This window comes from Pseudomyrmex gracilis, unplaced genomic scaffold (assembly GCF_002006095.1).
Source record: "Pseudomyrmex gracilis isolate BER0280 unplaced genomic scaffold, ASM200609v1 scaffold_91, whole genome shotgun sequence".
NCBI classification, from domain to species: Eukaryota; Metazoa; Arthropoda; class Insecta; order Hymenoptera; family Formicidae; genus Pseudomyrmex; species Pseudomyrmex gracilis.
In genome coordinates this window covers 458,039-483,332 of record NW_018020675.1, presented here as the reverse complement: position 1 = coordinate 483,332, position 25,294 = coordinate 458,039, and the positions used below count along the sequence as shown (strand labels likewise).

Sequence of the window (25,294 nt, the reverse complement as noted above, 5' to 3'; positions counted from 1 at the left end):
CTGACTTGAATCGAGAATCAGTTAGGTGATGCTGTAGGTCGCTCGAAACAGGCGATAATCCGAAGGAGCTAAGTCCGGAGAATATCGCCGCATGAGGGAGAATTTCCCAGCCTAAATCGAAGATGATTTCCAGAGAGTTTTTTTTGCTGTACGTGACCGGGCGTTATCCTGCAGCAGTATCACCTTTCTTCTTCCACTCTGCCCCAGTAAATGATCTTTTTTCTTCAAGGGCGTCATTTGCACGATTTAATTGTTGTCGATAGAGCTCGGCGGTCACGGTCTGACCTTGTCCGAGCGATATAGTGGATCACGATCTTCTGATCCCACCAAATCCCACAGCAACACCTCTTTTGCACGGATGTTCGGTTTTGCGATGCTCGTTGAGCACGGCTCATCTGGACGGACCCATGATTTTCGCCTCTTAAGATTGTCGTACAATACTCCGCTTTTCATCACAAGTAACAATTTTGTGCAAAAAAATTCTTTTTCTTGAACCTGGAGAGCAAGAAAAGAGCGAGTACGTCTGCTTTTGTTTTCGGGAGTGAGCTCGTGAGAAGAAAAACCAACCGGGATTTCTTTGCGAGAATCCTCTCCAGCTGTTTCAGGCCATGGGAAACATTGCTTGCCGTGTTACTCCAAGCGCATTTGCAAGTTCCGATTGCGTTTGTGGCAAGAATTCTCGTCCAAAATTTCCTCCAACTTCTCTCGTCTTCTACTTTTTTTGGTTGACTAGGTCGTCTCTCAAGGTCGAGATTTTCTTTTCGAAACTGTTGGAATCAATTTTTACACGTGCTGTACGATACAGCGTTCTCGCCCAAAGCCGAACAAATCATTTCTTTCGTCTCAGCCGCGTTTTTTTTTTTAAGTTGAAACGCGAAGAGAAGACAGTGCCTCAAATGTTGTTTTTCGAACGACATCGCGTTTACTGCTGATTTTTCAGATTACGTTCACAGGAGGATCAAGTATTGTACCTCATTTTAAAGCTAAAAGATGGCACTTCAAAGTGACTGTAGAGGGAGGGGGGAAAGTTCAACTTAAATGAGATTCCGAGGTCGCTGAAATAGGGGCTGAGAATTAATTTGTGTACACCAATATTATCTCTCTCTCTCTCTCTCCTCTCTCTCTCTCTCTTTATCTCGTGTTTAAAAAAATTAAATATGTCGAATACATATAAATATTAAAAAAAAAAAAAACTCATTCTATCTATCGTTTTGTATAATTCCACAATTATATCAGATATCTTGAAACAAAATTTTTGTCTCGTTCTTCTAAAGTCCACTTTGTGGCAGAAGATCGTTCTCCAGATATAACGATAATGACCAAGAGCAATCTTGATTAATCAGCTGTGTAATCATAATTTAATCGCGCACCTTACAGTAGTTTCGGATTCCCGGCCGCGCGAGATCGTTTGAATAACGTTTAATCGCAATTGAAATGACGCAGCGACGATTACAAAAAAAAAAAAAAAACCGTTCGGAAACTTCAGACGGAGGTCGTGAAGAATTTGTATAAAAACTCACTTGGCGGTCTTGATCGTCGACGATGATAAAAGGAGATGGAAAACTTAATTGAATTGCGGTGTGTCGCTGATAGGTTTCTTAACGTGCGTAATTCAACGTTCTACGCAAATTACTATAATCACGCAATGACACGCGCTCTCGCTACGCCGATATCGCAAAACAAAATTATCATAATTCCCATCGAGACGTAACTCTCGCGCGGGTGGAAACTGTGCGTGTTAAATGCTAATTAGCAGGCTCACGTGGTGTGTGCATAATAAATCATTCGTCCGTAGTACTATTCGAGCGCGATAATTATTCACAAACATCGACGCGATCTGAGAAAATCAGTTCAAGTGTGTTTCGAGACGCGTGCGTTGCGAGACGAGATATCAGCGTTTGCAATGTTTTGTTTTAATTTATAAAACGATAATCACTCTCTCGAGATGTAACAAAATCAAAGAGCGCAAATTCTTTTCGAACCAGTTGCTTTGTCTCGTGTCTCAAACAACAAGGTAGAAATGAAAAAAATTCGATCGATTTGCTTCACTAGATGTAAGTTCCGTTATATACGCGAGTATAGTCGATTAACACAAGCGACTTCTTTGACAGTGATCTCCTTTGCGTGAAGAACCTCTTTATATTTCTTCGCGCCGCTGGATGAGTCATTTAATTTCGTCGTGATTAACATCTACTCCGGAACAAGTCTGATCATCGAAAGAGAGAGACAGAAGAAAGAGATAGCTGCTTAATTACGTAATTTTGCGTTGTTTGTATCCTGAAATAAAACCGTCACACCGTCGTCGTCGTCGTCGTCGTCGTCGTCGTCGTCGTCGTCGTCGGCGGGGCGAGAGCCTTATCATTCTTCTCAAAGAAGAATGACTATACATTTGCGACAGCGAGTTTCGCGCAGCCCTCAGTAGGAAGATGATAGAGGGCCAGGTGCATCAACATCCGGTACGAGTGCCGCCCGACAAGTCACAGCAACCCCAGACTGCCAGCGTCAAATTTGAAAAGTATGTTGCAAAAAAAAATTAACGTGTTATTCTCTTCGAGATCTTCCGATCGCGAGGAGAGTTATGAAGTGAAGAAATATACGAAAGATAAAAAAAAAAAAAATAACAAAGAGCAAAAAAACTAACCGAAACGGCGTGCGATCGCGTTTGGTGCGACGATCGTAATATATACGATATAGTGATATAAAGTGAGTGCACAACGACAATGGGATTGCGAATGAAATTTATGCGGTGTCGAAAGAGAAAAATTAAATCGCACGGATTTTTATGCGCGACACGCACACGTGTGCGACACACGCGTAACGATCAATCGCACGCACGCCGAGCGAAATCACACGCTTCTCATTCATTAAATTTAAAATTCGAAGCTTTATTTATTTATCTATTTTTTGTTAAGCATCATCATGTGGCAATTACATTGTGTGCAATCTTAATCCTTTGACTACCGGGGATTGATTTACGAAATCGCAATTTGTGAATTGGTAAAAACTGAATAACGTGTCGCAAAATTTATTTATTAATTAGTTGCAAATGCCGTGCTTTTTCAAATTTTTCCGTTTAATTGTTTTCCATTTTGTGTTTCCACTGATTAATTCTTCGTGAACAGATCTCAAAAATATAACGACTAGTCGATCTCCGTAAGACCTATCGCGATTTTAAAATCGAATATCTCCGCGAAAAATCAATATTTTTTCAATTTGTTTTAAATCGAAAGTTTGAACGATTCTGCTTCAATAAAAAAAAAAAAAACAAATGTAAAAAGTCTAATCTAGTTTCAAAGATATAAGCGTTAAAAAAACAACTAATTTTTACTAGAGACGCCAACGCGCAATTTTCTAGTGGGTCTGGGAGACCCATGTCTGTCCGCAAAGAGTTAAAAAAAAAGTATGTAAAGATATGTGTATATATAGCTTCAAGAAGTTTTACTAAACAAAAGTGTTATGGCTATTAAAGCAAATACAGATGTCGATGTGTGAATAGTTGAATCAATTTATTGAAACTTAGTGCAAAACGTTTTCGACCTTGTATTAGGTCTTTCTCAATGCGGGTTTAATTTACAGAGTGACACGGAAAATTTAGACAATTCTTATTTACCTTTTGTCGATGATACATCGTATGTTATTTGCGGATTTGACTTCTATTTAAATACACACTCTGTTTCTCAGTCGCTTTATTCCATTTGTAAAGTGTTGGTCGGGTCTGCTTGTGCGACGTATTTTACTAAAGTATTTTGTAAGTGACATTTATATAATATCATTACTCTGCGATTTTTAATTTCTTTAAATTTCATTAATTGGATTGTACATTAATTTTATAGTTGTAGAAATGCATTGAGAAAGATCTAATACAAGGTTCGAAAACGTTTTGCACTAAGTTTCAATAAATTGATTCAACTATTCACACATCGACATCTGTGTTTGCTTCAATAGCCATAACACCTTTGTTTATTAAAAAAAAAAAATCTAAATTCTAAACAATTATTCCATTGGTCACAAAATGATTTTTTTTTTTCAAGGATAAAAGATCCTAATGTTTCGAGATTGTCACAACCTTGTAGCCAAAGGGTTGTTAAATAAGATTTGTCGTTGGTGTCCGTTCAAGACGAGCAAAAATCTCCGTTCTGTGTCCGCAGTGAGCAATGTAAGGAGCCCCTGCTTCCGGAGAAGCAGAACTCCCACAGGATGACACCGACCGACGGCCGCTCGCGAACCACTTCCGAATCGAAGGACACCACCATCAATGGACAGGCGGCCGCGGCGAACTCCACCACTAACACCAACACCACAACCACCACCACCACCACCACAACCGCCAAGGAAGGTCTCGAGGTGACCATCTTCGACGAGAGTGGCGACGGTGGCCGATTGCCGGACGTCGTCGCCGAGATTTACGGCGTGTCCGACGAGAACGAGCCGCTCGAGTCCTACTTGGCGATCACCATCCAGGTCTTCATACCCTTTCTCATCGCCGGTCTGGGTATGGTGGGCGCGGGACTGGTTCTCGATATGGTCCAAGTACGAACGAAATTTTATAATTTTATCGATTCTCTTGCGAACAACACAACATTTTCCTCGAAACATATCGTTAGATGCGATTCGTAGAAATATCCCATTTAGGTCAAGTCGCGATCAATGCGATGGCACGCGATGGCGTTCTCAAGTAAAGTGCAATTGGACGCATCAAACTTCTGAATTGATCTTCATTTTCAACACAATGGCAAATATCATACCATACTTTATCGTTTGTTATTCATTTGCACGCACATTGAAAGGATTTTCCGATCCAGTAAATCGGAAAAATCACTTTTTGGTGTTTTTTGAATCGTTAAATTACGTCTGTTTTTTTTGGGGAGGGGGGCGGGGGGGGGAAGAGGGTGTTTTAAAATCGTAATATCACGACGTTTGTTCGCAGCACTGGGTAGTATTTGAGAAAGTTAACGAGCTCATGATTCTGGTACCGGCGCTTCTTGGGCTGAAGGGCAATTTGGAAATGACTCTGGCGTCCCGTCTATCAACTCAGGCGAATCTCGGACACATGGACATGCCGAAGGAACAGTGGCACATGATTGTTGGAAATCTCGTTTTGATACAGGTGAGAGAACGAGTCGGTCTCATCGTCAGCGGCTTTAAAAAGCTTAATTTAAACTTTTTTTTCACGCTGTCGACGCGAAAAGTCACTCGTACTATGTACTTTCTACAACAATCGACATTTTTTTTTTTTTTTTTGTTTCGATTATTTCGAACGAGACGATCTCTTTTGTGTGTTAATTCGCGTTATTACACGCGCCGAGTTTTACATAAACTTTGCGCGGTTGCGCTTCAAATCGCTTATTGCCGAGACTTCAAAGAGACTTTACTTTCGCGAAAAACTGGTTTTAACTAGATGTTCCCCAATTAAACGCTGATATTTGCCATTTGTCACTCTCGAACGTGTGTCATAACTTAATCACGTCAAATATATAGCAAAACACATATTGGTTCAATTCGGCGCCATATATTTTTCCTCTTTCTGAACTTTTATTCGGCTAATCTCTGTGCTCGACTTCCCGACGCCTCGGGAGAGGCGCACGTGTCTCGTTTAGCAATTCTGCAGTGCGTGGAAAAGTTCTACGCTATTAATCATCCCGGCTCATTATCGCCTAGCCGGTAGCCGGTAATAGGAGAGGAGCGGGAGAAGGGAGCAGACGCCGTCCCGGGCGCTGTCTTTTAATAGGATCAATTGAGCAGTAAACGCATTATTGTTTTTTGTCGTTACGACCCGTATGTAATCTGATGATTGTTTAGCTGTGAAAATCACCGAATAGCTAACCGCCTCGTGTTGTTGATACGTTCTGAAAATTGACAAGAAAATAAATAAACAAAGCGCGACGGCGGCGGTTTGATTCTCGGTTAAACGGACTAATTGTGAAACAATGAGGGAAAGCAAGTAAAACAGTTTTTCTAAGCCGCGCTCAATCTAACAAATTAAGCTACGACCGTCGTATCGACCGTCTCTCTCTCTTATCATTTGGCGCCAGATTTTATTTTATTATGCATTTAGCGCTGACGCGGTAGAGACGACGACCTTCGGTGTATAAACTCGACTGTTTGCTTGTATGATCTCTCGTATGTATGTACGTGTTCTCTCTTTGCAATACGCGTACATCACACCATATACGCTCTATTAATTAATACCTACCAGGTCTGGTACAGAGTAGCTCTGAGAATAAAATAGTTTGTTTTTTTTTTTTTTTTTGTTGCTTTGCGGCGTTTTCTTTCTTTTCACACGTTTTTTCTTAGGAAGTTGGTAGAAAGGGTTTTTTCGCAATCATTTTTGTGAAAAACGCGTCTCTTTTGTGTGGATCTTTCAGAAAGAAAGTTCTCTCGTTGTTTTAGAGTTAACTCTAATAGTGTAAATCTCCCGGACATTAATGTTCGAGCGATTCTTGAAAATGAGAAAATCTTGTTATCTATATTTAATGAAAGAATTTCTAAAAACTAAAAAGAATTCATAATATTATTGCTTAATACGGAAAATAAAACAATATATCATAATTAATGTTATTTTTTCAACTATAGAATGTTGAATAAAGCTCCGTGAGAGAATTTTTACAGAGAGAAGTTTTGCAACGTTTTAACCAATTGCGTCAGACAAGTGGGGATTTACACAAGATACTTAATAAAAACGTTTGCAGGAGTAAGGATTAATAATGTTCATTTTTTTTCTCAATGTAAATATATATAAATATTTTATAATACATCTTTTTAGATACGTATTACATTACATTTCGCATTTTTTAATCTCTCAGTAAAAAAAATTGCTTTACTTTTTGCGCAGTGTCAAGCAATAGTGGTGGGCTTTCTTGGGTCTCTGGTGGCGATCGTGATGGGTGCTTTTCGCAACGGCACGGTATCTCTGGATCACGCTTATTTGTTGTGCGCAAGCAGTCTGGTCACCGCGTCTCTCGCTTCCTTTGTTCTGGGTCTTATTACCGCGGCCGTCATCGTTTTCTCTCGTCATTGCCACATCAATCCGGACAACGTGGCCACGCCGATAGCCGCAAGTCTCGGCGACATCACGTCGCTCGCGCTTCTCTCGTGGATTGCCACTGTACTCTACGAATGCATAGATAAGCAGGACTGGGTTGCGCCTCTCGTTATATCCTGTTACATCCTCGTAACACCTCTCTGGGTCTGGATCGCCAAGAAGAACAAGTACACCAACGATGTGCTCTACTTCGGCTGGACACCGGTCATGGTCGCTATGCTGATCAGCAGGTAAAGAAAGATCAGATTGATCTCTCAAACTACCTTTGTTGCGCCTGAAGCACTCGGTGCAGAATAATCTGGAATCTATAATACAACTCTGTTTGTTGCACAGTTGCGGCGGTCTCATATTGGAATTCATGGTATCGCGCTTCGAGAATCTGACGGTGTTTCAACCGGTAATCAACGGTGTCGGCGGAAACTTAGTGGCTGTCCAGGCCAGCAGGATATCGACAGCGCTTCATAAACAAGCTGAGCTCGGCACGCTTCTAATTCCGCCTGGTCACACGCATCCCGTCATCTTCATCACTCCCATTGCTAATTTTTTCGGAAAAGGTGTGTAATTTTCGTTCCGACTAACTGATCAGAAGTTTTTTTTTCCTCTATACATCAAGATTTTTCTCTTTATCATCTTTTCTTATCGTTTGTTTTCTTCTAGGTATGCACGCTAGAACAACGAGAGTTCTGATGGCGATGGTGATACCGGGTCACATCATTTTTATTTATCTGATCAATTACATGAAGGACGGCAACACGTCGATGACGCCGCTATTTGTCTTCGTTTATCTATGCGCGGCGATGCTGCAAGTCGCGGCGTTGCTCTACATCGCCTTCATTATGATCCACTGGATGTGGAAGCGAAAAATCGATCCCGACAACTCGGCGATCCCGTACTTGACCGCTATGGGCGATTTGCTCGGGATCAGTTTGCTCGCGATTGCCTTCCAATTTCTGTACCTGGTCGGGGATCAAGAATTCGACGCGCCCTGACTGTATTAAGACTTGTTATTCTGTGACGATGAGCACATGACAACCAATGATGGTAATTGACATGTTGGCAATTTTTTTTTATTTGCACGCGTAACTAGTAGGATCTGTACGCTCAGTTGAAGCTCAAGTCAGTAGTCACTCGAAAATCATGTACTGGAGGAACTATTAATTAAAAACAAATTTCAAATGGCGGTAAAATCATTTGACAACTTTACTTATCTTTAGATCTTTAGCCTTTTAGACATAACATTATAGAAGCATTAATTTGCAACGCGTTTTACAAAAACATCAGTAGTTTTTTTGCAGATAAATATGTTCGCAGAAGTAGAATGTAGCGTATTTTGTTTGTTTTTTTGCAGAGTCACAAATTATGACGTTTCTTTGACGGGGATGGGTGACGCACAAGTAGAAAATGTCGGACCGAAAGGGCATTCCTACGAGGCTGTGGTCGTCTGAAAGTATATTCCACCGAAAACAAACAAAAAAAAAAAAAAACCATTTTTTCGATTTGCTAGTCGAAGAAATAAATAGCATGTTTTATATAGGGCAATTGCGAAATTATCATTTGGCTGAACATTAATAATCTATCATTTTTATTTTGCGTCATGCAATGTTAATTAGAATTTAATTCAAATCTCAAACCAAAAGATTTCACAAACCAGCTGTTTTTATTTTTTTTTAAGCTGTAGGACAAACAAGATTGTTTTTTTTTTTTGTCTATATAATACTTGAGAAGTACAACTTTTAGAAATATGCAAAATAAAACTGATACGACATTATTAATGCCTTATCAATAGACTTGCGCATGTTTTGTACACAATGTGCATATTTTTATAGGCGGTACAAGACAACTAATGATCCAATGATAAAAATATCGTTTCGTCACCAACGTTATTTTTTTTTTACGTTTCGGAGGAATTCAGTTCCTCGGCTCTCTTCTATAAAAGTACGCACAAAAACATCCGCAGCTCTATATCAAGTAAAGCGGGCGCACTCAGGTTTTTTTCTTTTTTTTTTTTTAATTATTATAGATATATTAATACGCAGGATATTTCGCGCATTGTTGTAGTTACAGTACCAACAAAACGGGGGCATGATTCTTCACGAAAATGATGTAATGTGGAGTAAAAATAATAATTGTTTATTTTACATTGTAGAATTTTTCTTGAAGAATCGCACTTTGTTCTCCGGTATCGCATAGCGCTGGACATCCTGTTTAAATCGCTGATTATCACAGAGTATAAAAGATTATTTTCTTGAAAGAAGCTCTGTGTGTGCGTGTGTGTGTGTATGTGTGCGCGTGTGTGTGTGCGTGTGCGTGTATTTGTGCATGAAAGATATTACTTAATCAATTTCGGTTACCAAGCAACGGATATGATTAGAAAATACTTGCGGAAATATACAAGGTGTCTGATAATAACCGTGTCATTTATCAGATAGGGCGGGTTGTGCCGAAAAGTTATTTACCACTTTGCAATAATTAGTAAATTATTCGTTTAAATAAACACCTGCGAAAACGAGATCTCCTTCGTGAAGATACGATCCGAGAGCGTTTCGCCTTGCGTCCAGCAACCGTGAGTGCGCGGCGAAACGCCGGGTTGCCTCTTCATGGTGAATTGTGCACGTTGCACATTTGATCTTTTATATAAATTAATAATTCATTACTGTGTGCAAAACACACAAAAAATGAAGGACTCGGCACAATCTCTCTCTACCTGTCCATGAGACGACACGATTTTTACAAAACACCTTGTACATATATATGCACACATATGTTTAATTAAAATGTTTTTTGCGCGTAATGTACAAAGCCTAAGATTTAGCTTAAAGATTAGAAGGAGGGTTTTTAAGTCCGAGAATGCGATCAGTTTACTTCGATGTAGCGTGAACGAAAGATCGAGGCGATTGCGAAGAATTCTATATTTTTCAAGAGATGAATTAGAAAAGGATCGACACGATTTGAACACAATTGGATTTATAACGTGCGATAAGACAACACCGTAAAACCTTTCGTTTCGTCATTCCGCGGGTCATTCAGCAAGTATATTCTGGTTCTTCCACAAAAACAAAACAAATACGCGTAAGTAACAGTATGTGTAGTCGTAATATCAACGCGTACGTGTCTTCGAATAGTTGCCTTCGTATACGACGAAATTTATAGGGATAATAGGTATTTAGAAGCTGCCATACACGACCTATTTTTGGAAGCTTTAGAAGCTCTCGGATTATTGCTCGATCCTGAAATGTGTATGCGAATAAATAAAAATATGTGTGTGCGCGCGCGCGCGCGCGCGTCGAACTCTCTCTGAAGAGATACTCGTGCGAGATACGCATGCAAAATGAGAAATTAGTCTTCCCGTTACAGACGACTAATTCGACGATTTTCTCTTTAAATTATTGTACGTGTGTATATAAATTTTCAAAAAAAAAAAAAAAAAAAATATTCTCTTGATTGTAAGAAGTTCCTTGAGAAGAGAGAGACACGCAGTATTAAAAAAAAAAAAAAAAACAAAAAACCAAAAAAAAAAACAATGATATCTACATAGCTACATATCTTATAATTAAAATTGAACCGATGAAGCGCAAATAATTGCGAGAAAGCAGAGAGAGAGAGAGTCAGCAGAAAATCTCGCGTGACAAAGAGATTGATCATTTTGTTAGTAGCATTACTCCAATCGCTCTTATTGTTAACCAAGTCGGAAGTGTGTGTATAAAAAAAATTTCACGAATGAAAATTAAAGAAACTTCGCGAATGTGATCGTAAGATACTCAATTGGGATAGAGTCACGCAAATACGCGATACAATTGAAACTCGAGTCTGCGGTGCAGGATGATGTTTTTTTTTTTCTATTGTAGTTGGATCGCACGCGAGGATTGATAGCGAAAGAATTGTAATCATGTCGTTGCGACGCTCGCACGCGATTCGAAGAAAAGCATCGCGTGTGCGTGTCGCGCGGGTTTCGCAGTTGTTCGAAATTAAAACGCAAAGTGTGCAGTTGTTTGAGGAAATATATAAAATCTACAGATTCGAGATTTTGTTTCTCTATTATCGAGGTATTTCGCGATGAATCGAATCCTGACGAACTTTTGTTACGAAATTGCGCACGATTCGGATAGTCATTGCTTCGTGAGGATAACGATATTTTCAATTGAAAAAAAAAAAAAACAAAAAAGAGCATTTATAGTTACATACTGTTTTTCTGACATCGCGTGAACACTTTACTACGTACTAATCTAACTGCACAAGAGACACGATACGACACGCCTTCACGTTCGAGAAAACAATTTCATCACGTCATAAATTTCAATCGCGTTTATCACACAGCGATACTTCGGTCGAAGTTTAAATTTTGTTCGATACATCTGTCAGTTTGTTATCATGATAGCTGAGGAAGGTAGGGAAATACCGTGCGGCGGCGTAATATCCCGCGCATTTTTGTTTGATTTTGAAGAGTAGATATCACATATGAAGACTGTCAAGTGCTCTCAGTAAAAATGTTGAAGAACGTTCGTCGAGCGAAAAAAACACATTTCGACGAAAATATTTCGGATTTTTTTTTCGTGGCAAATCGAAATGTTTTTATCGTTAATATAATATTTATTATGATATGTAATAAGATTGTTTCACTTTGTGAAACAAGAGGAAGTGGTCAGCAATGTTTTTTTTTCGATTCGCACATCGTTGCGTTTTAATTTTCGCTCGACGAAAACGTTTCAAACTTTTTCCGTACGATGAGCGATGGTTCATGGTTTTGTAATATCTAGTGTTTTCGCGTCTAAATTTTTTAAACGACATAGTATAAGCGAAGCAAAACGCTTTATTACTCGATTGATCTCACATTAAAAGTAGACACAAGTAAGTAGAATATTTATTAATGTTTATATAACAATATGTATAAGTTAATGACATGACTTGTGTTGAAATTGTAGACAATATTGTGTTGAGATTGTAGACAATTTTGTTTCATATTAGGGGATGATTGCGCGCACAGTCATTTAAAAAAAAAAAAAAAAACTAAACTTTGAAACACGCTAAAAGTTAAAGCTGATATTGATTTTTAACGTTTCCGTTTTAGCTTTGAGTGCTTTTTTAAAGTCTTTGTATACTTTTATATATTTTTTTCATATTTTTCACAAATTTCTTGAGATTTATTAATTTTACGTGTAAAATATATTATACACGTACAATTTATTTTGATATATTTGATCAAAACTATATATTATTTAAATAATTTTCTCAATTAATATCCTCAGGGGAAAAAAAATTGCGAGTAATTAACACCATGCCATGCGCGACATTCCTAATCCGATGGGGAAAGTATTTTACGTAATTATATAATATATCGATTGTGCGCTATGATAAATTTCTGCAATTTGTTTAAGCGAAGTATTACTCTTAAAAATTAACGAGGTTTCTCGAAGTGCGCGGTATTCCTCCACCTTACCTTGTGTGTACTGTATAGTATTGTAAACTAGAATATATTCCGCAAAAAGAGAGAAAGAGAGGCGTATATTCCCGTGTGTGTGTGTGTGTGTATATAATACAGTACGATGCGCGTGCATTTTAATGCGTATTACAACGAAGACTAATATTTAGTCTTCATAGTTAGGAGAAGGATTCAAGTCGATATCGCTTTTCTCGACACACATTATATATGTATATACATATGTTCAGTATTATCAATTGTTTTCCATTGCCCGGAACTTTGCCAAGTGCGGCGGCCAGGACAGTTGTTACGTAATTTTTTGGAAATCTCTTCCGAGAAGAGAATAATTTCGATTTTTTGCGTCGTTTGTTTCCTTTTCTCTTGAAAGAAAAAGAACAAAAAAGTCGGAATTATTCCGAGCGGAGTCGACTCCGAATATTTAAGTTACATAACAGCTAGCTTGGAGAAGATCAGGACTCCATCAAATCATATTCCTCACACACGCTCCTTCGACACGTATATTTCGCAATCGACTGCGTCCAATTTGACCTAAATAATATAGCACATTTATATACAAAACCAAAAAAAAACAAACGAGATTATTATGATTGTACGAATTTATGCGATAATTGCTTTCACTAACACGATAAAAATAATTTAAACATATGTATTGTAGAATTGTGTGAAAAACTGCGCTTGCGCATTTGTAAACGTGTAAATTCTCTCAAACTGTTCGCTCATATGTTTTATTATGAAATCAAGAGTCACTTTAAACAATTTATTAAATTTATCGCTTCTAATGTGAGTGCGCGAACACACGTTGTTCGCTTTATTTCACATGTATAGAAACGGAAAACATATATAAATTTTTTTTTTATTTTACACGAAAATGTGCTATAAACACGCAGACAATAATACGCAATCTGAGGAGGGAAGTATTTTTTATGTAAAGAAAAAAGAGAAAAATTAAACAAACACATAGAATTCCTTGTACAAAGCCGACTTTATAAATAAAAACATAGAAATGGTATATATTATACACATAAAAATCCATTTTATTCTGACTACTTATTATAAAACGTGTAAAAGAATGTTGTGCAGAGTAGAACAAATGCTGCCGTTCGATCACCAGATTGCAAATATGTCTCTGTATAAATATATCGAAAAGAAACATAGTCGTTTGACAAATTGTCTGTAGCTTAAAATAGCGTTTGTCCCGTAAGTTAAAACGCGTAAGGGAAACGTACAGACAATAATAGAGCAAGCGGCAAAAAGACAAGAAAAAAAAAAAAACAAAAAAAAAAGAATAAAACAATATTTTGTATACAATATCGTGTTGTTATAAATAAACGCGCGTATCTTTTCCTTGTGCGATAAAAAACGACGAGAAAAACCGGTTGTTGATTCTAACAGATGGAAGAGTAGGTGTTAAGCAGAACACACCATTTTTCCTCAATGCCAAGTCGCAACCGAGCATCACACGACGATTTTCATAAATTAGATATTAATAAATAGATATTCCGTTTTTGCGTCAACAATCTGAGAGGGAGAGAAAAATCAAGAAAAAAAGCATCGCGTGATGCCGCAGACTTTACTTGACAGTTATATGCACAGAGGTATGTTCCTTCTGTTTATTTACTTCGTTGAAGATTGATCGCGTTCAGCAGAATGCAATCGCGTTATGCAACGAGTTGTAATGTTGTTTTTATCGTATACAGCTGAAAATTATAAAAAGTTGTGCAACCATTGCGTTTTGTTGGGACGCGATTAGCGACTTCGAAAATAACGATCGCACATAATGACGATAATTGTAGTGAATTTCAACGCGAGTCGTAAATCTTATGACAATGAGAAGATACGGCGCGTCAATTGCGCAATAGATCACGCGACGTGTGTGTGTGTGTGTGTGTGTCTAGATAAAATCATGCTTTTATTATCTGTTAAACAAGATTGTCGAAAGCAGCATAATAGTCAAAAAATATTTTGACGTAGATCTCACTACGTGTGCGTGAGATGTTATTTTGTAATATATGTGTAATAAAGTGTACAGAGAGAGAAAGAGAGAGAGAGAGAGAAAGAGACGAAAGAGAGAGAGAGAGAGAGAGAGAGAGAGAGAGAAAGAGAGAGAGAGAGAGAGAGAGAGAGAGCAAAAACGTCCGCGAGGCCTTTCTTTTTCAACAGTTGGTTAAGCAAAAATATAAAGTAAACATTATTGGAAAAAATGATATAGGATTAATATATAAGAGAAATAAATGTCAGATAAGATTTTTGTTTTCCAGTGCGTCATTCTCGCTTTTATTTGACACTTTTCCGTTTTCACTTCTCAGATGTTTTTTACACGTTGTAAATATAAGTAATATGTATAAATTACATATCACACTCTTTACACATCTCTCTTTTTCTGATTAGATTTCATTAAAAAAATGCATATGTACAAACATATAAATTGTGAATTACATCAACTTTGTAGCTTTCATATACAAACGTTTGTTTTCTTAATTTCTTCAACATCCATTGAAACTTTGGTTTTTTATTTTTTATTTTTTTTTTTATTTTTTTTTTGTTTTTCAACTTGTTAATAATTGTCTTACTTTGTTACTATGTGAGTATTAACGACATTTAAATAGTCATAATTTGTTATTTGAACAAATCACAGGTGTTTGCTTTATTACTCTGACAGGAATATAATCGTGTGTCGATGTGACAACGCAATCTTGAAAATGCATGCTTGAGAGAGCTTGCTTTTTTTTCTTTCACTGCAGTGCTAAAGTAACCGTGTAATTGTGTAGTTTACAATTGCAATATACGCAAATAAATGTACATAAAATGTAATATCTTTTTTGCGACTTTAAACGCATGTAATATCAGTGTAATAAGAAGTGTTGAATTTTTTATATATTGCAAATCCTTGTAACACACGTACCTATTTACACTGCGAGGTTGGGGGAAGTAAATAAAAACCAAGATACAACGTCGTATCTCGTCTCTCTTTAATACTACAAAATATAAATAAGTAATAATATATGTATATGCATATATACACACATATATAATTTATATGTATATATATATATAACGGAGTACAAAAATATTAATCGAAATATTGTTTAATGCATATCAAGATCAGCAATCGATAAATCTTTTGCATCAATTTCTCGATGTTAAACATTGTTTGTCGTTTGGTTGAAAATTAATATGTTGCACGTGTGATCATCTTACCATTAGCTAACCGTCTTAAACTTTAGCTTTAACAAAACACACACAAAATCTTAATTCGACGCGCGGCAACCAGCATATATTACATATTTATACAAGAAAACATATATAATACATACGGCAGGAAGATGTACGCGACAATATTAAGTAGGCACGTCGCACAAAAGCAAAAATTGCTTTTAAAACAGCAATTGCGATGAAGTTTGTTCGTCTGTGCTGCATCAGTACGAAATTTATTTACTGCAATTTCACTTCCTCCTTCACTTTCCACTTAACCAATTCCATACAAGCAACAGCGTCCTCGTTACTATCATGACCATTGACTGAAATAGAAAAATTATTATTAGATGATGCGCACGGTATTTATTCTCTTTTTTTTTTTTTTCCGTTCGCTCTACATTCAAGGAATTGAACTCACTGTCATTTTGTATGATTTTCTTGAGGTATTCGGAACAAAGATTTTTCAAAGCTCGTTTCTGGGGATATCCGTTTTTGTGGGGGAACATAACGCTAGTATCCACAACAGTGTCGTGGAGCAGCTTCAAAGCTTTGAAATCGCTCTCGAGGCTGTGACCCACCAAAATTGTCTTGTCCGAGAACATCGTAAGAAGCGTAGCTTGCACGTCTAAAATAGTCGTCGTTACGTCCTTCATATCTTCTTCCGTAATCCCAGAAAACCTGTTACGGTAAATTACAAACCGGGAAATTACTCAGCACGTATATAAATAAATTATATTATGATAGATTTCCTTTTTTTTTTGTCACAATGACATATATGCGCACATGTATCTATTAAAGACTTCAACCTTACCTTGTATTGTAATCGATTATTGAATTCTGTGGTTTGACTAACGTTTCATATATCACCTTACAATCCTCGTCGATTACCGTTACTCTAGTTAATTCCAAACCTTGTGTAGTATAACACATCTCACAGTCGAGCGCGTAGATACCTTGCTCGTCCGTAGGAATACCTTTGCATAAAACACGGAAAATTAAAAACAACATGTACAATAAAACAAAATATATCCGTATATAGAAGAACAAAAAAAATGTGTAAGTAGAAGAAAAATATCTTACTTTTTGACAAAGTTGTAACGTAACCGCGAAGATTTTCATAGTCTACATAATCCCACACGTGAGTTTTGGCATCGCAACAACCAGAAGCAGATCCGAACTGTTGGCAGCAACTGTACTTGCTCTCGCCTCTAAAGGTGAACTTTCTTCCCCAGTGAAATATACAATTTTGTTGTAGTACAGCAAAACCGTGCTTGTTGACCATATACGTTTGGCCACATCGGCTGCATATTCTTTCGTTAGGCACTTTAGATAACACACCTTCGTTCCGCGCATTTCTTATGTAAATCTTTGCTCGCCCCTGCAAGACGTGTATAATAAAAAAAAAAAATAAAAACTATAACGCTATAATACTTTGTTGAAAGAAATTTTTGACAAGTTTCTTTTGCGACTTACCTTTGTGCCATCTGGATGTTTACGGGGAAAGCCATTATCTCTGAGTTGTGTCTCCGATAGGATCCATTTTTTGAGTATGTTGTAAAACGCAGATCCTTTAATGTCTACTAAATTTCTTTTGTTCTTGATCACACTCCAAGAACCCTTTGATTTACCAGCAAGCACAGCTTCGTGAGACATCATGCCGTAATTGAGTCCGCTGGATTTTTCGTCCGGATTTTTGTTCTGATCTACTTCTTTCTTTAGTTTGTGAATTGCCAACATACATGAATTCTTATAAACTGCGAGTGCCTTACACTTCTCGTGGCACGCAAATTCTTCCTTAACGGCTCGTTGTGACGCGTCGTCGCCGTTTGTGTAGATTTGCACGCATACGTCGTGCATCAAATTGAGATAATACTGACGAACATTTATAGGAAACTTCTGGGTTGCGCCTTGGAGCGGTTCTGAGCGTATAAGTTGAGGCATCTGCACGAATTAAATATCTCACTTGTATTAAATGATGAACAAATTTATACGTTTGGTTAGGTTAATTTTTGAAATAAAATAATAGATAATAAAGAACAATAGTTAATAAAATATTTTGTAACATCTTAAAACTTACCGTTTGTGGAATATGAGCAACACGCGCACGCTTCGTAGTTTGTGCAACTGTTTTGTTTTCTATTTTATTATCCGCAGTTTTTACCACTGTCTCTGTAACTTTCTTTTTTTCCAGTGCAAGTGACTTTGCATACGGAACATGAGCGATCCTAACGCGACCTGTGATACATTAACGTTTTTATAACACTTAATAAAATATAAGAGCAAAAAGTTAAAAAAAATTTAAAAAGTCATTAAAATATCATTAGAGATGATAGAAGGACGATTGGAACCAAGGTGGAATGTAATAAACAATAATATATATCAATATTCCAAACGTTTCGGCTATATATTTAAGTTCCATCTTCAGTGGAATCCTAATGAAGTATTAAACGTGAGGTCACTCTCTTTTATACTTCATCATTAAATTATTAAAACTTTTTTTTATTAAAAAAAATTACTGCCTACACAGCAGCAAAAAAAACCTAATTAGCCTAATTAGCAAATCAAATTTCGACAAAAAAACGCACCGTGTAGCGCTAGCTTAATGACTGATTTGATGAAAAAACCTTACCATTTGTGTTCGACTGAACGTCATTATTGCTTATCGACGATGTGATTTCTGTATATTCTTTTCGCGCAGTACTCGGAACATGAACTGCTGATGCGGATGTAACTTGAGACGGGTGTGTACTTGCATTAGCCGCAGCCTTTTCTGCAGCCATTTCGGCTGCTTGTGTTTTCATGAAACGCCACCGCTCATACATTCTCAGTTGTGGATTTATGACCTTTTTTTGTGGCTGACTAGAACCTACATTTCTAGTGACGTTCGTGGCCGCTGAGGGATGAGCAATCCTTTTTTTGCCGATTTCTTCTGTATCCTCGGCTTCCTGTCTTTCTTTTTTGAGTGATACTAGTTTTGATTGGTCACAAGGCTGGTATTCCTTCAAAATAAAACAGTAATATACAATTTTTTTCTAATATATATTAGGTTAAACATATATTTAGTAGTATTTTTATTAATTTTAGTGAAACATATATGTGTACGCGCGCGCGCGCGTGTGTGTGTATATGTATGTGTGTGAGTGAAATAAGCAAAATATTTTTAAAACGAATCTATGATTAACTAAAAAATAATATAATAAATTTTTAATTAATTTTTTTAATTTAATAAATATTTACACTCTATACACAAACATCTTGTATCTTCCTCGCATTGGCCTATTCTATACGTTTAAAAAATAATACTGTAATTGATATTTGGCAAATATAAATAAACACACGTGTTTGCATATACATAAAATGCAATATATATATATATATATATATATATGCAATATAATATATATATATATATATATATATATACAAAAGTGAATACACTGTATATTTACTACGCGTATATACGTATTAATTGGTATTTTTACAATTAATTGAACACCTTAGAAATATATAGAAATATCAAAGTCCCAAAAGGGGTTTTTGCGACGGTCTAAAGGTTAATAACGTAATAAATACATAGGCTAATCATATAAATCACGTACCTGGAAAATTTTCAAGCATTCTTCTTGTATATCATGATCAGAATCCGATAATCCCAACATCTCGTCGTCTATCAGAGAATAAATACTGCTTGGAGAACCATCGGACGATCTATCGGATGATTTGTCCTCGCTGTTGCTTTCTTTGCGTTTGCTGGATTTTTTAAAAAAATCATCGGATTTTTGACTCGATTCCGAGTGATACTTTCTGTCGCTTTTGCTCGACGTGTGTTTACTCGACTTAGAACTTGAGCTTGATCTATGTTTGTCGCGCTGGCTAGATTTGTGATCATTTCGATCTTTTTTCGAAGACGCGTGCCTGTGTTTTCGCGAGTCCGAATGTTCCCTGCTTCTATGTGAGGACTTGTCACGGTCGCTTTTCTTTCTATCTTTGTCTTTGCTCGAAGATGATCGATGTCTGTCTTTCGAATCTGATTTATGTCTGGACTTTTCTTTGTCTCTTCTCTCAGAACTGTGACGATCTTTCCTATCCCTTTCTCTGCTTTTACTGTGACTGTCGCGTTTTTCTTTTTTCTTATCGGTACTTTTATTTGTACTATCCTTTTTTCTTTCTGACGATTTATCCGCATCCTTTGTTTCATGTTGTTTAGACTTATCATTACTTTCTGCATCACTTGTCTTATCATAATGATTGTTATTTATTGTATTATCTTTATTGTTTGATTGTTTATTTACAGTTGTAGTTGATGCGCATTGCAAATTTTCCTTCTCTTTCTCAGTTTTATCTTCTATTTGTTCAGTCTTTTTGATAGTTGTGTCATCTTTATTCTTGGATATGTCTTCAATAGATTCATCATCAGAAAACTTAGGTTCAATGTCCAAAGAGTATTCCTGAGAATCGTTGCTTAATTCTTGTTCCAAGGAATTAGAAGCAATATTGGCAGCAAAGACCTCATCCATTATGTCAAACGTATCTGATTTGTATCCATCCAGTGTGGAATCATTTAATTGCTGAACCGTCTTCAACGGCGCTTTAACTTTTTTAGGAACATATTCTTCTCTTCTCTTTTTAGATTTTGGATGATACTCTTCTTTAGGTTTAAACAGATTGTTTGAACCGCCTTCAAACGAGTTTGAAGATGCGTCCGATTGCAATACAGACATATAATTGTTTCCGGCATTCTGATCGATCTGATTAACTATGGCAGTAGGTTTGTATGTAACTTCTGGCTGAGAATTTTCAAATTCATGAACAATGCTTAACCACGGTTTAATGCCTTCCGGCGAGGGTTTGCGTTTGACAGCCACTCTACTCTCTCTGGTAAGCATATACGAAACCACCGGTATGTGACGTTTCTTTAATTCAGCTATTGGTGTTGGGTTATAGACACAAGCATTTGGTTTTGTAATAGTTGCGGGCAATGCGATATTTCTTCCAACTATATTTGGCAAAACATTATGCACAGAAGCAATGGAGTTAGAAGCTAAGGTTGGCTTGAGTCCTTCCACTACTTGAGACACAATATTCTGTGAAACTTGCTCTGTATCTGTAACCTTTTGATCCGCCAATACCTTCTTTACAGCTTCTGACACTAACTGTTGCAGCATGTCAGGATTTGAGGCCACATCGGCAGATTTGCTTTCTTGCGCTTGTCCCGTTGCCTGATCCTCCACCACTCCAGCCACTCCTGCTGTGCTTCCAGCATCTTCTATGTAAATATAATCAATCTTATATTTGTATATCATTGATTACTAGTATATAATTTATTACAATATTTAGATCGAATTTTTTATAGAAAAATAGTAAAAACCCTGCTGTGTATATAACGCATCTTATCAAGATGTATTGCAAGTTTTCAAACATTGTTCCTCCTCGTGTAATCAATTATCAATCAGACAAAGAACAAAGAAGAACAAAAACCATTTTGTCTCGACAATATTAACTCACAATCAACTAACAACCAGTAAACTCTAGATGTTTAAAAACACGCAACAATCCTGTTTACAAATTTTGTTCATTTGCGAAAGTTTTCTTATTATGAACTATTTTTTGTAAAGAAGTACCGCGTGTATCGTGAAAAAAAAACTCAGCGATTGATAAATACCCTTACCTCGTCTAGCATGTTTGAAGTGACAATAAGGCCGATCGCACGATCCACTGTCATAAAACGGGCAATTTATCGTCTTAAAGTACCCGGTCGACGGCAACATAATAAATAATTCATCGTACTCCGTCCTACAAAAGAGATGTTTCTCGCGACGAATGTGTCCGTGTGATGCTCGAGGACGATTACACGATTATCGCACGCTGATCAAGATCTGAAGCATTGACAATCCGATATAACACATTAATTAATCATGTCATGGGTTCAGTCATCGATCTGTCACGTGTGGAAAGAAAAAAAAATTGATACAAGCGAAACTCCGAACGATTTTTCCTAAATTTTTGTGGTCCTGTACAGTGTTCCGTGTGTGTGTATGTGATCGAGGTTATGTTACACCGTCGAATCATGATATGTACAAACTCGAGAACGGCAACCTTATTTTCATACGACCAAAATCGATTGTTCGATACGCCCTCTAGATTATTCGAAAAAAGTAAAATTTTCTTTGCTCTTCGCGATCGCGTTACTCTGACCATTTTACAATGCATTTAAATTGCGCGACCGAGAGATGTAAAACTATATAAAAATAAATATATAATATAATAAATAATATATTACGCGAATAATTATTTTTTAATAATAAGTAATTTTACATCACTGCGACGGGCGATTGATAAATATTCGAAAGACAGATGCGCATAGCGTTTTCGACTGATTAAATCTAAAGGGACTCTAATTAAATCGTCCGAAATAAATTAAATGACGTCACTTCGCAAATTTATACGAGACACAGCGAGAGCGAAAACCGACCCTGATCGGAGAATGTTCTGCCGCTTAGTAGTCGACAGCTGCGTTCGGCGATGGAACTTTCGAAGATGTCAGAGGTGTAAAATCAAAAACAAGCTATTCGATCTATCGCGTATTGGTCGAATACGCAGATTTCCGAGATAAGAGAACACTTCAAAGCCTTCGATTTTCAAACGCAGTAAATATTTGAAATTTTAAAAATTAAACGACCGTATTCGACAGAACACATAGAGTTGCAAAAAACGGAGTAGAATGAATTCTTATAACGAGAGATTTGTAGTATCGTGCGTACGTTATATATCGTTGAATTCTCACGTTGTTTTTATTTTTATATTACATTTTATTTACTCTCCTTTATTATTGCCGTTTTATTTTTTAAATGCGTATTTGTGTTATTGGCTATTTATTTATTTAATATTATTTTTCACATAAACTGGTTGTGTTTTTCAGTATACGTGTATATAGTCGGAATTTAAATTGGAGAAAAGTAAAAAAGAGATATATGTACTAACGTGGAAATCACGCTGCGATTTATACAAAAAAGAGAGAGAGAGAGAGAGATAGAGAGAAATGGAGTATATTATCTATTGCACAACAGTATTGGCGATATCCGTTAGTCTTTTCTACATATACGCCAAGTACAAACTGTCTTATTGGAGAAAACGTGGAGTCAAGACTCCGCCCACGCATTTAATTTTCGGAAATTTCAAAGACGTCGTAACGTTAAAAAAACGCCCAGCTGAAGTACTCTGCGATATTTACAACAATGCCGATCCAAACGATCCGTATATAGGTTTTTACATCTTTCACAAGCCTATGTTACTTCTGCGGGATCCCGATTTGATCAAGAGGATAATGATCACGGACTTCGATATTTTTCCGAATCGACGATTTGGCTCGCGCGATCAGAAAGACGTAACGGATCTGGAGAGCTTACTGGCTATGCAGCAGCCAAAATGGAAATACGTCAGGAGCAAACTGACATCAGCTTTCACCGGTCAAAAACTAAAGATCATAACACCGAGCATCGTAGAATGCGGAAAACTCATGTTAAATTATATCGACAACTTACCGACGGGCGTAGGTGTCGAGCCGAAAGACATGAGCAGCCGCTACATAGTCGATATTTTGAACTCCTATGCGTTTGGTATCGCCACAAATTCATTCGATGAGAAAACAAACGTGTTGTGGAAAGATTGTAGGTGTTTTTGACAAATTTTTTATTTAACGCAGAAACTATAAACAAAATTCTTCTTCTGTAAACAACTAACGTTTTTTTCTTACAAATTTTTCTGCTTCTTACGTTTAAAAAACTTTTAATTAGTAAATATAATTTTTGTGTCAATTTTTTTTATTATGTCAATTTACAGGTGTGAAACTTTTTTGCGATCTGCAAGCTATTCTGACTTTCTTAATCTTTTTTTTTATTCCTGAATGGAGCCATCTAATCAGACCGTTGAAAAAACGGACCTTGGAAAACCTCAAGTCAGTTTTCTGGAATTCCATAAGTGCTAGAGAAAAAACAGGAAGCAAGAGAGGAGACTTCATCGATGTTCTTTTAACGCTCAAGAATGGAGAACAAAACCCTATTTACAGTAAAAATCATTCAACTTTTAAAACAATTTGAATAGTAGCAATACAGTAGTGGTACTTGGTATATTGCAAGTTGTAATTAATATAGCAAGTAATATATAGACATATAATATACAGCACAAATTAATTTCTTCAATCACAACTTTAAATTAAATTTCCTTATGTTAATATTTTTTTCATGTTCAGAACGCAATGTATATGTATACTTACATGTGTTATCTTCTCGTTGTAACAGAGTTCGAGGGAAGCAATTTACTCGCACACCCGATCAGTGTTATGGTTGCTGGATTCGAGGCGACTACTGATGCGCTTGCGTTTTGTCTGTACGAATTGGCACGTCACCCGGATCATCAAGACACTTTATACAACGAAATACAGACATACGTATCGAACAAAGAATTGACTCTGGATGTGATTAATGAAATGCCCTTCTTAGATTCTCTTGTGATCGAAATACTAAGATTATATCCTCCCCTACCCATGACCGATAGAATAGCTACGAGAGACTACAAAGTAATCAACGAAATTTTACAGAGACAGATCATTACAGACTATTACTTCTGCAACCCCGTGTTGTGTATGTTTTTGTTTTCAGATAGAGAACACCGGATTGATAATTGAAAAGGGTGTTGCGGTTTACATGTCTGCAAATTCGATCAATCAAGATCCGAAATATTTCTCCGATCCGCAAAACTTCATCCCAACGAGAGAGTACGAGAACAAAAAATTTCACGAATCGTTGCCATTTGGTATTGGACCTAGGTCGTGCATAGGTCGGTTATAAAAAAAAGCATCATAAAATAAGTCATAAATTTATCTTCTGTTCTATAATTCATAATTGTGTGCAAAGTAAAACATAAATTTGTTTGACAATTTTTTATGTATTTTCAGGACAGAAAATGGCCATAATAATGACAAAAATTGGACTAATCACGATCATATCGCAGTATATACTCAGCTATAAACAACCGAATGAGGATATAAAAAGCATACACACATTCACGAACGTGCCTGATAAATTTCGGTTGCTATTCCAGAAACGTGATAATCGATCATAAAAATAATCTAAGCGCTTCAAAGGACATCGTGCAAATATATACATGTAAGAAGGGAATGGGTGAGAAAAAAAAATGATAATTTTCACTATTACATTCATGTACTCGGGTAAAGACCGCTCGATATGTTCAAACAACTTACGAGAATTTTCACGTCTACGACGAAATAAATTTATTGATAAAACTATAGATCTCATTACGCGTTTAATAAAAAATGATTTTCTTATAGCTTAGTAGATAACATACTATCACTGAAGCGAAGGATATTAACTTCTCAAGCATTGCGACATGTCGATCCTCATTGCAAAGTACGGTTTTAGCACAGCGTATCATGATCGAAAGACATATATATTTTATAAATATACTATAACAGAACATTATACAAAACAACAAGCGTTTCGGCGGTCGCCGTTATTGACTCGATTTTTCTCTTTTGTGTGTGTGTGTGTATATGTACGTATATGTGTATATATACACACGTAAATACATATGTGCAAACACAT

The 25,294-nt window shown here is 36.7% G+C and overlaps 3 protein-coding genes across 12 annotated transcripts in view; 2 read left to right on the top strand and 1 right to left on the bottom strand.

Moving 5' to 3' along the window:
* LOC109855512 (solute carrier family 41 member 1-like) overlaps positions 1-20,907 on the top strand; it is a 29,698-nt gene extending 8,791 nt beyond the window's left edge. For 3 of the 5 annotated variants that reach the window (XM_020429840.1, XM_020429839.1, XM_020429838.1), the window contains exons 2-8: positions 2,112-2,515; positions 4,149-4,530; positions 4,928-5,107; positions 6,833-7,272; positions 7,376-7,596; positions 7,700-8,083; positions 8,391-10,458. In XM_020429840.1, the coding sequence (XP_020285429.1) occupies positions 2,427-2,515; positions 4,149-4,530; positions 4,928-5,107; positions 6,833-7,272; positions 7,376-7,596; positions 7,700-8,031 (1,644 nt within the window). In that variant the 5' untranslated portion in view covers positions 2,112-2,426 and the 3' untranslated portion in view covers positions 8,032-8,083; positions 8,391-10,458. Of the gene's footprint in view, positions 1-1,880; positions 2,015-2,111; positions 2,516-4,148; positions 4,531-4,927; positions 5,108-6,832; positions 7,273-7,375; positions 7,597-7,699; positions 8,084-8,390; positions 10,459-20,836 lie in introns of those variants that run through there. The other 2 variants (XM_020429842.1, XM_020429841.1) reach the window with 2 other exon arrangements.
* Positions 12,231-25,284, top strand: LOC109855514 (cytochrome P450 6k1-like). 3 transcript variants are annotated; one of them, XM_020429845.1, is made up of 7 exons: positions 22,161-22,321; positions 22,594-23,341; positions 23,514-23,738; positions 23,972-24,249; positions 24,332-24,509; positions 24,628-24,838; positions 25,021-25,284. In XM_020429845.1, the coding sequence occupies exons 2-6, from the start codon at positions 22,714-22,716 to the stop codon at positions 24,792-24,794; spliced, it is 1,476 nt and encodes a 491-aa protein (XP_020285434.1). In that variant the 5' UTR covers positions 22,161-22,321; positions 22,594-22,713; the 3' UTR covers positions 24,795-24,838; positions 25,021-25,284. The 3 variants fall into 3 exon arrangements, with proteins under 3 accessions (XP_020285433.1, XP_020285434.1, XP_020285432.1); XM_020429844.1 differs by lacking the exon at positions 22,161-22,321 and adding an exon at positions 12,231-14,074 and having other exon boundaries at positions 24,628-25,284; XM_020429843.1 differs by having other exon boundaries at positions 24,628-25,284.
* Positions 14,556-21,824, bottom strand: LOC109855511 (RNA exonuclease 1 homolog). Of its 4 annotated transcripts, none has more exons than XR_002250300.1 (10): positions 21,343-21,823; positions 19,274-20,940; positions 18,304-18,673; positions 17,752-17,909; positions 17,148-17,615; positions 16,755-17,052; positions 16,486-16,648; positions 16,093-16,352; positions 15,794-15,997; positions 14,556-15,454 (listed from the first exon to the last, which is right to left on the bottom strand). XR_002250300.1 is itself a non-coding variant. In XM_020429836.1 (10 exons), the coding sequence occupies exons 2-10, from the start codon at positions 21,440-21,442 to the stop codon at positions 15,912-15,914; spliced, it is 3,570 nt and encodes a 1,189-aa protein (XP_020285425.1). In that variant the 5' UTR covers positions 21,443-21,550; positions 21,646-21,823; the 3' UTR covers positions 15,481-15,911. The 4 variants fall into 4 exon arrangements, 3 of the variants coding, with proteins under 3 accessions (XP_020285425.1, XP_020285426.1, XP_020285424.1); XM_020429836.1 differs by lacking the exon at positions 14,556-15,454 and having other exon boundaries at positions 15,481-15,997; positions 21,343-21,550; positions 21,646-21,823; XM_020429837.1 differs by lacking the exon at positions 14,556-15,454 and having other exon boundaries at positions 15,481-15,997; positions 19,274-20,937; positions 21,343-21,824.
* Positions 25,285-25,294: the final 10 nt, after the last annotated feature.

Excerpts from the sequence above, each read along its gene's own strand:
- LOC109855511 (XM_020429835.1), bottom strand. The coding sequence starts at position 21,442 with ATGTTGCCGTCGACCGGGTACTTTAAGACGATAAATTGCCCGTTTTAT. Across the intron at positions 18,674-19,273 it reads AATGCTTGAAAATTTTCCAG|GAATACCAGCCTTGTGACCA; the intron begins GTACGTGATTTA and ends TTTATTTTGAAG. Across the intron at positions 16,649-16,754 it reads CGTTACAACTTTGTCAAAAA|GTATTCCTACGGACGAGCAA; the intron begins GTAAGATATTTT and ends TTTTATGCAAAG.
- LOC109855514 (XM_020429844.1), top strand. The coding sequence starts at position 22,714 with ATGGAGTATATTATCTATTGCACAACAGTATTGGCGATATCCGTTAGT. Across the intron at positions 24,250-24,331 it reads TAGCTACGAGAGACTACAAA|ATAGAGAACACCGGATTGAT; the intron begins GTAATCAACGAA and ends TTTTGTTTTCAG. Across the intron at positions 24,510-24,627 it reads TGGACCTAGGTCGTGCATAG|GACAGAAAATGGCCATAATA; the intron begins GTCGGTTATAAA and ends ATGTATTTTCAG.